This window comes from Pithys albifrons, chromosome 25 (genome assembly GCF_047495875.1).
Source record: "Pithys albifrons albifrons isolate INPA30051 chromosome 25, PitAlb_v1, whole genome shotgun sequence".
NCBI classification, from domain to species: domain Eukaryota; kingdom Metazoa; phylum Chordata; class Aves; order Passeriformes; family Thamnophilidae; genus Pithys; species Pithys albifrons.
Window position 1 is genome coordinate 1,541,096 of NC_092482.1, and position 9,665 is coordinate 1,550,760.

Sequence of the window (9,665 nt, forward strand, 5' to 3'; positions counted from 1 at the left end):
CGGTGGCTCGATGTGATGACGCATTTCCTGTCCCGGTAGCGGCGGAGGGACGCGCTCGCCCGGCGGCCGCGATGGGGGGGGGAGACCTGGTGAGGGGAACGGAGGGGGGGGATGGAGGGGGCATGGAGGGGACATGGAGGGGCTGGGGAGGAGGATGAGGGGACATGGAGGGGCTGGGGGGCATGAGGGGAATGAGGGGACATGGAGGGGCTGGGGAGGGGGATGAGGGGACATGGAGGGGACATGGAGGGGCTGGGGAGGGGGATGAGGGGACATGGAGGGGCTGGGGAGGGGCTGGGAGAAGGATGAGGGGACATGGGGGAGATGAGGGGACATGGAGGGGCTGGGGAGGAGGATGAGGGGACATGGAGGGGCTGGGGAGGAGGATGAGGGGACATGGAGGGGACATGGAGGGGCTGGGAGAAGGATGAGGGGACATGGAGGGGCTGGGAGAAGGATGAGGGGACATGGAGGGGACATGGAGGGCTGGGGAGGAGGATGAGGGGACATGGAGGGGCTGGGGAGGGGGATGAGGGGTCTAAGGGGGATCGAGTGTGGGCCGAGAAGGGTCCGAGGGGGATCAGGGAGGATTCTGAGAGTGGACTGAGGGGTCGATGAGAGGGGCTGGGGGTTGGGAGGGGCTGGGGGGGATCAGAGGGGGATTGAGGGGGGCTGATGAGGGTTAAGTGGGGGCTGAGAGGGGTCAAGAGGAGGGTCGGGGGTGAGGAGGCCCAACAAGGCCCTGGGGGTGTGAGAGGGGCCAGAGGGGGATTGAGGGGGGTCAGGGGGAGGTGAGAGGAGTCGGGGGGAGAGGTTGGGGGGCCAGAGGGCTGAGGGAGGCTGGAGAGGGATTGAGGGGGATCAGCTGGGGACTGATGGGGGGTCAGGGGGAGCTGAGAGAGGCTGGAGGGGAATTGAGAGGGGTCGGGGGGAGAAAAGAGGGGCCAGAGGAGCATTAATGGGGTGTCAGGGGGAGCTGAGAGAGGCTGGAGGGGGTTTGAGAGGGGTCAGGAGGAGAAAAGAGAAGCCAGAGGGGCATTGATGGGAGATCAGGGGGAGATGAGAGAGGCTGAAGGGAGATTGAGGGGAGTCGGGGGGAGATAAGAGGGGCCAGAGGGGCATTGGTGGGGTCGGGGGCATTGGAGGGGCCGGGTGGAGGTCCGGGGGGTGCCAGTGCCCTCAGAGCTGACCCCGATGCCATTCCCTGTGCCCCCCAGAACCTGAAGAAGAGCTGGCACCCGCAGACCCTGCGCAATGTGGAGAAGGTGTGGAAGGCGGAGCAGAAACACGAGGCCGAGCGCAGGAAGATCGAGGAGCTGCAGCGGGAGCTGCAGGAGGAGCGCGCCAGGGAGGAGATGCAGCGCTACGCCGAGGACATGGGCACGCTGCGGTCAGGGCATGGGGGGCACGGGGGGCACGGGGGCACGGGGGGCATGGGGGGCATGGGGGGACATGGGCACGCTGCGATCAGGGCAGGGCACGGGGGGCATGGGGGGCATGGGCACGCTGCGGTCAGGGCACGGGGGGCATGGGCAGGGCATGGGCACGCTGCGGTCAGGGCAGGGCACGGGGGACATGGGGGGCATGGGGGGCATGGGCAGGGCATGGGGGGCACGGGGGGCATGGGGGGACATGGGCACGCTGCGGTCAGGGCAGGGCACGGGGGACATGGGGGGCATGGGGGGACATGGGCACGCTGCGGTCAGGGCAGGGCACGGGGGGCATGGGGGGACATGGGCACGCTGCGGTCAGGGCAGGGCACGGGGGGACGGGGGGCATGGGCAGGGCATGGGGGGACATGGGGGGACATGGGCACGCTGCGGTCAGGGCAGGGCACGGGGGACATGGGGGGCATGGGGGGACATGGGCACGCTGCGGTCAGGGCAGGGCACGGGGGGCATGGGGGGACATGGGCACGCTGCGGTCAGGGCAGGGCACGGGGGGCACGGGGGGCACGGGGGGACATGGGCACGCTGCGGTCAGGGCATGGCACGGGGGGCACGGGAGGCTGGCAGGGGGGCACGGGGGGACATGGGCATGCTGCGGTCAGGGCAGGGCACTGGGGGCATGGAGGGCACGGGAGGACATGGGCACGCTGCGGTCAGGGCATGGGCACTGGGGGTCTGGGCAAGGGCCAAGGACACAGGCACAGCCTGGGGGGCCTGGCAGGGGCCAGGAACATGGGCACCCTCTGGTCAGGGAATGGGCACTGGGGCCTGGCAGGGGGACATGGGCACCCTCCAGTCAGGGGGCCTGGCAGCCCAGCCAGTCCCAACCCACAGGCAGGGACACCTCCCACCAGCCCAGGGTGTTCCAAGCCCTGTCCAGCCTGGCCTTGGACACTCCCAGGGATGGGGCAGCCACAGCTTCTCCAGGAAATCCATCCCAGCTCCCCACGGGCACTGGGGGTCCTGGCAGGCCCTCACAGCCCAGGCTGCCCCAAGCCATGGGCAGGGACACCTCCCACCTGCCCAGGCTGCTCCAATCCATGGGCAGGGACACCTCCCACCTGCCCAGGCTGCTCCAATCCATGGGCAGGGACACCTCCCACAGCCCAGGCTGCTCCAATCCATGGGCAGGGACACCTCCCACCAGCCCAGGCTGCCCCAATCCATGGGCAGGGACACCTCCCACCAGCCCAGGCTGCCCCAATCCATGGGCAGGGACACCTCCCACCAGCCCAGGCTGCCCCAAGCCATGGGCAGGGACACCTCCCACCAGCCCAGGCTGCCCCAAGCCATGGGCAGGGACACCTCCCACCAGCCCAGGCTGCCCCAAGCCATGGGCAGGGACACCTCCCACCAGCCCAGGCTGCTCCAAGCCCCATCCAGCCTGGCCCAGGGATGGGGCAGCCCCAGCTCCTCTGGGAAATCCATCCCAGTCCCCACCACAGAGGAGTTTCTTCCCAATATCCCATCTCAACCCAACTTCCCTTCACTTTGAGGCCTTTCCCCTTGTGCTGGCACTCCAGGCCCTTGTAAATAGTTTCTCCCCATCTCTCCTGTAGCCCCTTCAGGCTCTGAGAGGCCACAGTTAAGTCACCCCTAACCCTTCCCTTGTCCAGGCTGAACAATCCCAGTTGTCCCAGCCTTTCCTGACAGGAGCTGCTCCATCCCCTCTGCTCACTTGGAGTCTGCTCTGGACTTGCTCCAGCAGCCCCACACCCTGTGCTGGGGTTATAACAACTAATAATAATGATGCTGATGACACAAGGAGGAAAATAAACCGTGTTTCTTTTGCAACAGGAAGAGAGAGGAGAAGCTGGAGTGGATGTACCAGGGCCCTGGGGGGATGGTGAACAGGGAGGAGTATCTCATGGGGCGCCCTGTGGACAAGTTCATCCTGGAGAAGGCCGAGGACAAGGAGCCAGGATGTTCCAGTGAGACTGGGCTGCTGCCAGGCTCCATCTTTGCCAAGTCAGGGGCCAACTCTGTGCTGGACATGGCCAACAAAATCCGGGAGGATCCTCTCTTCATGATCAGGTGCTGGGGCCCAGCAGGGCTGGAGACTGGGCTGGGGGGGCAGGAACAGTGGAAAGGCATTTTTGTGTTGTTTGGGATATAAAAATGTATATTTAGTAAAAATAAAGACCAGCCATTTGTTGGCAGGTTGATGGTGGCAAAGTTTTGTTTGTCCTGCTTGTTGCACTCATAAATGGGGGAGAAAAGGGCAGATTCATCCTCAGCTGGGTTTATTTTCCCCTGTTTTCCTGCTTTTTGTGTTTCTACTTGCACTTGATTGATCTCTTTAGTGAAATTTGTGATATTTTGTGTGTGAAAATACTGATTTTTTTTCCTACTTTAGAAAGAGGGAGGAGGAAAAGAAGAGGGAAGTTTTGAATAATCCTGTGAAAATGAAGAAAATCAAAGCATTGGTAGGTGTTTCTCAGGGTTCCTTTACACCCACAGAACACACTGAGCCAGGGGGAGGATCAGAAGTCACAGATTTTGCTGGTTTTGGAGCTGTTTCCCCACTGAAACTCCTTAATTTTGAGAGAGGACCTTGTTAAGCAGCTCAGGTTTTGTCCAGCAGCTTTTCCACAGAAAACTCCTTATTTTTCCTTGTGCTTCTGAGTGCCCCAGGCTGGGGACAGGGGAAGTGACAAGGAAATGGGGGTTTGCTTTGCAGCTGCAGAACAGTCTGGATAAAAAGGACAAGAAGAAGAAGAAGGAGAAGAAGAAGAAGCACAAGAAGCATCGACGTCGCAGCTCCAGCAGTGACAGTGACAGCAGTGAGGAGGAGAGGAGCAGAACCAAGTATGTTTTGTGGCAAAAATTCCCTGTTTCCTCAGTTTTACTGGTATTTCAAATCCTCTCTGAGTCTCTAATTGGCTGAAATGTTTCTGTGTTGTTACTTCATTGGGTTTGCATCATGAACAGGCCATAAAAATAAGGTTAAAAAACTCCATATTCCTGCAATTCTCCTGCTCCAAAAGGACTGTTCTGTTTTCCCTGCAGGTCTCAGAAGAGGATGGACAATTCCTCCTGGAAACCTGCTCCTTCCAAAGTCCCAGGATATGGTTTACAGGTGTGTGTGTCACACTCCCAGTGCTCTGAGTCAGGGAAATCCAACAGTTCTGGGGAGTTTGCTGCAGGTTTGCTGCACCAGCTGGAAGAGGATCATGAGTGGAACATGATTTAATGAACTTTAGATTCAATTTGGAGCCATCTGAGCACTGAAACTAAAGTTACTGAGCTCCTGGTGGGACTTTTTGTCTGCTCAGAATTCGAGTTAAGGTTGATTCAGTTTCTGTTCACAAGAGAAACTAAATGGAATGGTTTGGGTTGGAAGGACCTTAAATCCCACCCAGTGCCACCCCCTGCCATGGGCAGGGACACCTCCCACTATCCCAGGTTGATCCAACCTGGCCTTGGACACTCCCAGGGATGGGGCAGCTTCTCTGGGCAAGCTGTGCCAGGGCCTGCCCACCCTCCCAGGGAGGAATTTCTTCCATCATCTGTTCCAGCTTGGCTGCCTTGTCCAGTCTCCTGAACATCACACAGGAATGGAATAATCTTTCCAGGCACATTGTTTTTAGGCCAGGTGTTCACAGGAACCTGAGGAGTGACACAAACACCACCCCCATGTGCTCTCCTCCCTGCATTTCTCCTCTCTGGGGTCTCCTCTGTGGCCTGGCACTGTCGTGCTCTTACAGGATCTTTCTGGATTGCAGGTGAGGGACCCTGAGCAGGGCAGGGCCCCCCCCAGGCCCCGGAGCCCGTCCCGCTCCCCACACAGACACTCCAGCAGGAGGAACTCCCAGCAGGCTGGGGCCAGGGGCTCCAGATCTCCTTCCAAACACAGCAGACAGTGAGTCTGGGGGCACCCTGGGCTGGGCAAACCAGGGGCTGCTGGGGGGGAGTTCTCTGGAGGCAAAATCCCTCTTGTTCCATCTCCTGCCACTTTGTGTCCTGCCCACATCCCTGCCCAACTGGGGGTGAGGGCAGGACTGTCCAGGAGCCCCCAGGGAGCTGCTGGAGGGACAATCCCACTCCTCATCTGGGACACCCTCTCTGGTCACCCAGGGAGCTGCTGGAGGAACAATCCCACTCCTCATCTGGGACACCCTCTCTGGTCACCCAGGGAGCTGCTGGAGGGAACAATCCCACTCCTCATCTGGGACACCCTCTCTGGTCACCCAGGGAGCTGCTGGAGGGACAATCCCACTCCTCATCTGGGACACCCTCTCTGGTCACCCAGGGAGCTGCTGGAGGGACAATCCCACTCCTCATCTGGGACACCCTCTCTGGTCACCCAGGGAGCTGCTGGAGGGGACAATCCCACTCCTCATCTGGGACACCCTCTCTGGTCACCCCCTTTAGGTGTTGCTTGTGACTCTGCTTTATCTGGGCCACCAGTTCTCTTCAAAGCCATAATTTATGGTTATTAGATGTGGAAAAGATGTAGAATTACCTTCCTTAATGCAGAGAAAATCAGGTGGCAGGTATTTATTGTTTGCTGGGGAAATGATTAAGGCTGAGCAAACAGTAAATTTACAATCTGTTAAGAGTCACCAGGAGTTGTTTGCAGAGTGGGCAGGTGACAGTCCTGCAGCTGGGGGAACTGTTTTGGCTTCAGGACATGTGAGGAAGTCCAGGGAATGTTGACAAATGTGCCAATCTGTGCTAATAAGGGTATTTTTGGGGGTTGCAGACACAGCAGTCGGGAGGAGAAGGGCAGAGCCAGGAGCCCTTCCCCAAAAAAGAGCTCCAGGCACCAGCCCCCCTCGGGTTACACCAGGTGAGTGGGGCCCTGGGCCTGTGCTCTGGGCTGGGGGGGATCTGGGAGCCAAATTCACCAAGGCACAGCAGATCAGGTGGCCACAAACTCAGACTCAGAGTCCTCAAGGGCTCACTTTGCTGCTCCTGGGCTTGGCTGACAGTTGACACCTTGGACACCTTCCCAAAGCAACCCATGTGGTTGCTGGTTCTCCTGCCAGGCAGGGATGTGAAGGTTTTGTTAATTGGAAGATTCTGTTTCACTGTCATCAGGCAGAAAGGACCTGGACAGCATCACCTTACAGGTCAATTAACACCAGGAGACTGAAAAGGGGGAGAAAAGAGGCTCTTGCTGGGAGGTGGGGAAGGAGAATATTCAGACATGTCCTTGCAAGCTTTGCTGATGGGCCACCAGAGAGAGAACCATGTTAAATACCCCAAATCTGGGAGGTTGGGAATCATCTTTGGTGGTTGGACTTGATGATCTCAAAGGTCTTTTCCAACCTTAACAATCCCCTGGTTGTGGGGAGTGGGGCACGAGGGCAGTGGGGCACGAGGGGAGTGGGGCACGAGGGGAGTGGGGCACGAGGGGAGGGGGGCACGAGGGGAGTGGGGCACGAGGGGAGGGGGGCACGAGGGCATGAGGGCAATGGGGCACGAAGGCAGTGGGGCACGAGGGGAGTGGGGCACGAGGGGAGTGGGGCACGAGGGGAGGGGGGCACGAGGGGAGGGGGGCACGAGGGGAGGGGGGCACGAGGGCATGAGGGCAATGGGGCACGAGGGGAGGGGGGCACGAGGGGAGGGGGGCACGAGGGGAGGGGGGCACGAGGGGAGGGGGGCACGAGGGCATGAGGGCAATGGGGCACGAGGGGAGGGGGGCACGAGGGCAGTGGGGCACGAGGGCAGTGGGGCACGAGGGGAGGGGGGCACGAGGGCAGTGGGGCACGAGGGCAGTGGGGCACGAGGGGAGGGGGGCACGAGGGCAGCGGGGCACGAGGGCAGCGGGGCACGAGGGCAGTGGGGCACGAGGGGAGGGGGGCACGAGGGGAGGGGGGCACGAGGGCAGTGGGGCACGAGGGCAGTGGGGCACGAGGGCAGTGGGGCACGAGGGGAGGGGGGCACGAGGGCAGCGGGGCACGAGGGCAGCGGGGCACGAGGGCAGCGGGGCACGAGGGCAGTGGGGCACGAGGGGAGGGGGGCACGAGGGCAGCGGGGCACGAGGGCAGTGGGGCACGAGGGGAGAGGGGCACGAGGGCACGAGGGCAGTGGGGCACGAGGGCAGTGGGGCCCAGAGTGCTGGTGGGTCCCAACAGAGGTGGTCTCTGCCCCCCCAGAAGGCTCTCCCCGGAGGAACTGGAGCGCAGACGGCAGGAAATGATGGAGAATGCCAAGTGGAGGGAAGAGGAGAGAGCAAACAACCTCAGGAAGCACCGGAAGGAGGAGGAGCTGGAGCGAGAGATGCAGAAACTCGACGCCAGGGATGGAAAGTTCTTCCAGTGAGTCTTTTACCCCCTTCTCCTTCAGGGTAGATCCAACTCCTGAGGGGTTGCCTCAACCTTTGGGATGCTTCAGATCAGGGGTATTTTACAGCAGAACTGGTGACTTCTGCTCTTCCCAGTTCTCCTCTTAACCCAAAAGATGGTTATTTTTGTGATTGCTTTGAGAGTCAGAGATTGGTCATCAGTTTTTGCCAACCTGTGGAAATGTCTCATGGTGATGTTAAAAAATTCTCTTTTTTAAAGTGCTTGAAACCCTTTTAGGCCTGCAAGTCCCTGTGAGTCTGTGCCAGGAGCTCATGGCACTGAAACTCAAAAAGCAAGGAGACCATTTCTAAACACACTTAGTCCCTTTGCACGTGGCAGGCAAAGGGATTTAGTGTGGCACCTTCCAGAAGGTGTAAGGAAGATCCCATGGCAGTGTCATCCTCCAGAGAACATGTTCTTAAGTTCTGAAGATGCCCAGAGCTGGGAGCACTGAACCATGGAATCATGGAATGGTCTGGGATGGAAGGGACCTTAAATCCCACCCAGTGCCATGGGCAGGGACACCTCCCACCAGCCCAGGCTGCTCCACGCCCTGTCCAACCTGGCCTTGGACATTCCAGGGATGAGGCAGCCACAGCTGCTCTGGGAATTCCATTCCAGCCTCTCCCCATCCTCACAGGGAGGAATTTCTTCCCAATATCCCTCCTCTAATCTAAACCTGCTCTCTTCCAGTTCAACCCCCTGATTCCTCTCTCTGGTTCTCTCCCTGCAGGCGCCTGAAGCTGGAGAGTGCCTCCACCTCCTCCCTGGAGGACAGGGTGAAGAGGAACATCCACTCCCTGCAGAGAACTCCTGCTGCCTTGGAAAAGAACTTTATGCAGAGATGAGCCTCGTGCTCCCTCTGCCCTGTGCAGCAGCTCAATGAACTCTTGTGCCCAGAGGTGAGAGCCCTCCAGCACAGCCTCAGTGCTCTCTCCAGGGACAGGTCCCATCTCCCAGAGGTGCTGGATCTCTGTGCTGAGCCCACAGTGTGGTCTTGGGGCCCTGGGAACATCTTTGTCCTGAGAGGAACCCTGGCTGGAGAACTCGTGAGCCTTTGTATTCCATTTTTAGGGTGTTGCCAGAGCTTTTCCCTCTGTTCCCACCACGACTGGTGTCACTTTTGTATATTATTACCAAATAATGCCAGGTGGTCACTGCTTCCCACTCCTGAGCTCTTCATATGCCAGAGCTAAACAGCTATTTCTGTTAATCCCTAAAATCAGAGCAGAACCAATTCCCATGGGAGTTAATTTCATGGAATTTGATAAACCTACCCGAGCCCTGCCCACAGTGTCACCATTTCAGGTGTGCAGGGTGTGATGTCAGACCAGTCTGAGAGTATCTCTGGCCATTATTTGGTCACACATTTCTCTGGTATTTGACCCAAAAGAAGCTGTTTCCAGGGAAAAGCAACTGAGCAGAGCCCAGCTGGTACAGCAGGTATTTCTCTGGGATTTTCTAATGTAAGTAATGTGTATATGTACAGCGCTGTAGATTTATTTTGTCTTTTTAATTAAGAAACTTCACTCTTATTTGTTAAACGTTCTTTGTGGCTCTCCAGGGATGGGAGGGGCAGGGGGGCGAACCCTTTTGGGGGGAAGGTTTGGCGAGGCTCCGGGAGGCTGTAGGAGCCCGTTCTCGTGTGTGTCCAGCCCGCAGGACCCTCCGGGAGCCGGTGGGGTCCCGGTGGGGTCCCGGTTGTGCCCCACGAGGGGTCTGTCCTTGGGTGGGGTCGTGGCCCTTTAAGCGGCGGCGCGTGACGTAACAGCCCATTCATAATTCCAGCCGCCTCGCTGCTGATTGGTCCGCTCGCCGAGGGGCGTGGCCTCGCACCGACTGGGCGAGACCATCTCCGGGAAGAGGAGGAGGCAGTGGCGCTTTTTCCCCGCCGCTTCGTCCCTTTCTCTCCGTTATCCCTCTC

The 9,665-nt window shown here is 59.3% G+C and overlaps 1 protein-coding gene across 2 annotated transcripts; it reads left to right on the top strand.

The window, feature by feature from the left end:
* The first annotated feature begins 37 nt into the window (after positions 1-37).
* On the top strand, positions 38-9,276 carry CWC25 (CWC25 spliceosome associated protein homolog). Of its 2 annotated transcripts, none has more exons than XM_071577283.1 (10): positions 38-89; positions 1,218-1,390; positions 3,246-3,482; positions 3,805-3,874; positions 4,129-4,256; positions 4,458-4,527; positions 5,174-5,310; positions 6,154-6,240; positions 7,553-7,714; positions 8,475-9,276. In XM_071577283.1, the coding sequence occupies exons 1-10, from the start codon at positions 72-74 to the stop codon at positions 8,587-8,589; spliced, it is 1,197 nt and encodes a 398-aa protein (XP_071433384.1). In that variant the 5' UTR covers positions 38-71; the 3' UTR covers positions 8,590-9,276. The 2 variants fall into 2 exon arrangements, with proteins under 2 accessions (XP_071433384.1, XP_071433385.1); XM_071577284.1 differs by having other exon boundaries at positions 7,556-7,714.
* The last annotated feature ends 389 nt before the right edge of the window (positions 9,277-9,665 follow it).

Bases quoted from the DNA above. Each gene is read 5' to 3' on its own strand.
- CWC25 (XM_071577283.1), top strand. The intron at 5,311-6,153 runs GTGAGTCTGGGG...TGGGGGTTGCAG, and splicing joins CCTTCCAAACACAGCAGACA to ACACAGCAGTCGGGAGGAGA. The intron at 7,715-8,474 runs GTGAGTCTTTTA...CTCTCCCTGCAG, and splicing joins AGGGATGGAAAGTTCTTCCA to GCGCCTGAAGCTGGAGAGTG.